Raw genomic sequence first — 5,073 nt, forward strand, 5'->3', positions numbered from 1 at the left:
AGCCAGTGTTTGCTTTAGATGCAGCTAGGCCTGCAGGCACAGAGCTGCTGGTGAAGTGTGTCCCCTGTACTTCTCTGGGTGTTTGGAAAGCACCCTCGCATGGCCCCCCAGGGCCCCGGGACAAGGCCAGGGCACGGGGTCCTGTGTGGCTGCTCCTCCCTGACCTCTCGCCTTGACTCATCATTCCTCTTCCCCACAAGGAATGAAGTCTTCGCCTCCTTCTTTCATTTCCTGTTTATTACCCATTCATTCCCCAAATGCCTGTCCTGGGAGCTGGGGACACAGTGGTGACAGAGAGAGCCCTGCCCCTGCCCTCGTGGGGCTCACAGTCCATGGGGGACACAGGACCATCCCCAGACAGTGCCGACCCAGTGGGCTGGGCTGAGGGGGACACGTGACCCAGCCTGGGCATCGGTAGGGATTCCCGGAGGAGGGAGAGTTGGGGCTGCGTCCGAAAATATGAGTAAAGCGTGGAGAACAGGCTCCCATGTAAAAAGACCAACGGATGCTGAAACCCAGAGGAGTTTGGAGCAAGGAGGAGAAGGTAGGACAGCACTGGTGAGGCGACAGCTGGCAAGGGAGGGGCCTGAATTTTGTCCCAGTGGCACTGGGAGCCGTGGAAGGTTAAGAGAAGGGGAGGGGCAGGTTTGTGCTTTAACAAGATCCTCAAGGGTGGGCTGGAGGGGCCAAGACTGGATGTTTGGAAACCAGGGAGGAGGCAGGGAAGCAGAAAGGGGCTTGGGCCATGGAAAGGGAGGGAGACGAGGGACTAAGGAGATGAAATGGGCAGGAAGCTTCGAGCTCGGTGCCGGCAGAGACTGGGTCTTCCTTGGCCACCGCTCCGTCCTCAAAGCCCGCACAGGGCTGGGCCCAGGGAAAACACCTAGGAAGGTGTTTCCTTATTGTGGTAAAACGAATAACAAAATTCAACATATTAACCTTTTTTTGTTTTGTTTTGTTTTGTTAACTCTCACCTGAAGATATGTTTCCATTGATCTTTTAGGGAGAATGGAAGAGAGAGGGGAAGACAGAGAGAAACAGCGATGTGAGAGAAACACACCAATTGGTTGCCTCCCGCACACGCCCCGACCAGGGCCCGGGCAGGGGAGGAACCTGCAACCCAGGTACATGCCCTTGACCGGAACCGAACCCAGGACGCTTTGGTCCACAGGCCGACGCTCTATCCACTGAGTCAAACTGGCTAGGGCCATTTTTATCTTTTTAAGCTTAATTTTTAAAAAATATATTTTATTGATTTTTTACAGAGAGGAAGGGAGAGAGAGAGTTAGAAACATCAATGAGAGAGAAACATCGATCAGCTGCCTCCTGCACATCTCCTACTGGGGATGTGCCCGCAACCCAGGTACATGCCCTTGACCGGAATCGAACCTGGGACCTTTCTGTCCGCAGGCCGACGCTCTATCCACTGAGCCAAACCGGTTTCGGCATCGGCTTAATTTTTTTAAAAAATTCATTTGAGAAAGAGAGGAAGGGAGAGAGAGAGAGAAGCATCAACTTAATTTATTCACTGGTTGTTCTTGTATGTGCCCGACCAAGGGATGGAACCCACGGCCTTGCCATATGGGGATCATGCTCTAACCAACGGAGCGGCCTGGCCAAGGCCGTGTTAACCATGTTAAAGGGTCCTATTCATTGGCCTCTAGGAATTCCCAGTGTTGTCAACCGCCCCTCTATCTAGTTCCAGATGGAAACTTTTCATCCCCCTACACGGAAACTCCGTATCCATTAAACAGTGACTCCCAGCCCCTGGCAACCCCTAATCTCCCTGCCTCTGTGGACTCGCCTCCTGTGGATACTTCCCAGGCAGTGTTGCTGAGGGAATGAACGGGGTAGGGGTGACAGGGTACTGCCTGGACAGGGGAGATGAGGCAGGTGCGCAGGTGTGTGACCCGGATAACGGGGGGGGGGGGGGGTCTGGGTCCCAAGCCGTCTGCCCTTTGCTGCTGTGCCACCTTGAGAGGCGCCCTTCCCCTCTCTGAGCCTGTTCCTTCAAGGTGCGTGCGGGGGAACTGGGATGACAACCACGCGGGGCGAGTAAGGTGGGGGGAGGGCCTGGAGCCGATGCCCTGGGGGAGCCCAGGCCCCGGGGTCAGACAGGTCTCGGGGCGCGTCCTGCCTTTGCCCCTGAGTCACTGAGGGACGTTAGGCGAGGGCCTTTGCCCTTCTGAGCCTGTGTCCTCGTCTGCAAAACGGGCCCAATAACAGTGCTCACCGCATGGGATGGTGAGGGCTCAAGGCATCAGTGTGTGCTCAGCCCGGAAGTGCTGGGGACGCGGAAGGACTGTCATCAACATATTTTTTATTTTTTATTGATTTCAGAGAGGAAGGAAGAGAGAGATAGAAACATCAATGATGAGAGAGAATCATGGATCGGCTACCTCCTGCACCCCCCCCACAGGGGATCGAGCTGGCATCCTGGGCATGTGCCCTTGTCCGGAATCGAACCCGCGACCCTTCAGTCTGGAGGCAGACGCTCTAGCCACTGAGCCAAACCGGCCAGGGCTGTCACCAGCATATTAACGGCCCATTATTTCCCCCCCAGGTCCCCCGCCTGCCAAAATGCCCATCCTGAAGAGCCTCCGGGTGGCAGATGCCAAGGTGCCCAGGGCAGGAACCCTGCCCCAGACGTCCTCTCGGAACCCCTTTGAGGACGTTCCCGGGCTGGAAGAGGAGGGGCCTGGACGGCTGGGGACCCTGCCCAACGGGACGTCGTGTGGCCGCCGCGCCACGCTGGAGAAGCTGGCGGGCCTGGCTCCCTTCCGCCTGGCCTGGACCCCTGGCCGGCGGGCGGGCAGCCCTGGCGACGGGCAGCCCCGCTCCTTCCTGGGCCGAGTGCTGATGCCAGGCACACGCAGGAGCTCGGCGGACTTCGGCCTCCTGGCCAGGCTGCAGGGGACCCGAGCCCAGGGCGAGGAGGAGACCGGGGAGGCGGCCCGGAGGCTGGCCTTCCTGAGGCTGGGGCGCGGGCCCAAGCCCCGGCGGGCCTCCCTGGCCGAGAGGGTGGTGCCTGCAGGCGAGGCGGCTCCTGAGCCCCCGCCCAAGGTCCGGGAGCCCCCAAAGATGAAGGAGCCGTTGTCAGGTGAGTCCTGACCCAGGTCTGGGGGGTCACCATGCCCATTTCCGCCCGGCCCTGCCCGCCTCCATGGGCGAGGCCAGCGGGTCCCTGCAGTCCTGATCCCATCACCAAGCTCCACATTCCACCCTTCGCCACGCCCATCCGTCTGTCCCTCCCTCCACCTGCCACCTTCAACCTGACCCCATGTCCAGCAGCAAGGGAATCACCCGCTTTCATCCCACCTCCTCCAACCCCCTCCGTACCCCCAAGTTCAACCCTCTCTCAGTGCCCTCAACTTCAACCTCAGTTCCATCTCCTTTCAAAGTATCCACACTCGACCTGGATCTCATGCCCCTCCCTCACCTCCAAACTCCACCCTGTGCCCAGCCCCAGCCCCAGACTCCACCCCCACCTCATCCCCCTCCTTCATCCACAACCCTTCTTCTCTTCCTCCCACTCCCAACCTCAGTGTACCCAGCCTTGACTTCAACTTCATCCCCACCTCACCCATGTGCCAAGCTTCGTTTTTAAACTCAGGTCCATGCCAACGTCTACCTTTATCTCCTGACTACATCACCCCAAATCTCCCACCACCTGTGTTAGTTCCCCGAACTATGGGTCTTAAAGCTATAGAGCCGTATTCTCTCATAGCCTGCAGGTTAGAAGCCCAAAGTCAAGGTGCTGGCAGGGCAATGCCTTCCGAGACCTGTAGCGGAGTCCTCCCTGGAGGCTCCTCCCTGGCCTCTTCCAGCTTCTGGCGCTTTGCCGGCAATCTTTGGTGTCTCTTGAGCTCGTGGCTGCATCACTCCAGTCCCCTAACTTCACACACCTCCTCTCCGTGACTCCTCATATCACCTTCCTTCGGCGCACATCTATCTCGGTGCCCAAGTCTCCCCTTGTTTGTTTGTTTTTTAGAATTTCGTTTTTTGTTTTTTAAAAAAATCTATTTTTATTGACTTTTTACAGAGAGGAAGGGAGAGGGATAGAGAGTTAGAAACATCGATCAGCTGCCTCCTTCACACCCCTACTGGGGATGTGCCTGCAACCAAGGTACATGCCCTTGACCGGAATCGAACCTGGGACCCTTCAGTCCGCAGGCCGACGCTCTATCAACTGAGCCAAACTGGTCAGGCCAAGTCTCCCCTTGTTATAGGAACACCCATCAGGTTGGATCAGGACCCCCCATGACCTCATTTTAACTTGACTGCCTCTGTAAAGAGCCTATTTCCAAATAAGGTTCCATTCTGAGGTCTTGGGGGTTAGGACCTCACATGGTTGTGGTTGTGTTGTTGTGTTTTTTTTTGGGGGGGGGCAATTCAACTCATAACACCGCCGTCTGTATCCTCAACCCCCCTCCTACCCCAAGCTCGTGTCTTCCTTACGCCTTTTTGGTTTCTATCCCATGTTTAGTCCAACCTCAGCAGCAATCTCCACCTTGAGGCATATCTCACGCGCATCCCCAACCTATCCCTTTCTCCAAATGCCATTATCAACCTCATCGCTCTGCCGGACACCATGGCAACCGCCAACTGGTCCAGTCCCATCCCTCGACCCATTTCCCTATGCTAATCCCACCCCCAAGTACAACTTCAACCCTTTCCCCTCTTCATCTACTCCTAACTCCCAATCCCAGGTCCATCTCTGCACCCACCGTCCACCCCATTCCCCTCCCCAACTTCCCTCATTCAGTCCTAGTCCCCCTCGGCCCCCAATTTCAACCTCAACCCCAAGCTCAGCCTCCTCCTTTGTTTTTAACCCCATCTCCACCCCTATCCTGGGTCCTAATTCCAACCCCCCAACCTCCACCTTCCACTTCACCCATTCTCCATCTCTTCAAACTCATACCCACCCCTACCTTCTTCCCATCCTCAGCTCTCATCGAAATCACTCCACCCACATCTCCAGCCCCATCCCTCCCCCAAACCCCAGATGTCATTCTCAATCCCTTTCCCATCCCCCTCCCCGATTTCAGCCCAACCCCACGCTAACCCTAAACA

The 5,073-nt window shown here is 56.9% G+C and overlaps 1 protein-coding gene across 1 annotated transcript; it reads left to right on the top strand.

Moving 5' to 3' along the window:
* Positions 1–213: 213 nt before the first annotated feature.
* LOC106695780 lies at positions 214–3,111 on the top strand. Its single transcript, XM_014450635.2, has 2 exons — positions 214–544; positions 2,564–3,111. Exons 1-2 carry the CDS (start codon positions 460–462, stop codon positions 3,109–3,111), a joined length of 633 nt encoding a protein of 210 aa, XP_014306121.1. The 5' UTR covers positions 214–459.
* Positions 3,112–5,073: the final 1,962 nt, after the last annotated feature.

Source organism: Myotis lucifugus, unplaced genomic scaffold (genome assembly GCF_000147115.1).
Source record: "Myotis lucifugus unplaced genomic scaffold, Myoluc2.0 scaffold_2970, whole genome shotgun sequence".
Taxonomy (NCBI): Eukaryota; Metazoa; Chordata; class Mammalia; order Chiroptera; family Vespertilionidae; genus Myotis; species Myotis lucifugus.

Excerpts from the sequence above, each read along its gene's own strand:
- LOC106695780 (XM_014450635.2), top strand. The coding sequence starts at position 460 with ATGAGTAAAGCGTGGAGAACAGGCTCCCATGTAAAAAGACCAACGGAT. Across the intron at positions 545-2,563 it reads TTTGGAGCAAGGAGGAGAAG|GTCCCCCGCCTGCCAAAATG; the intron begins GTAGGACAGCAC and ends TTTCCCCCCCAG.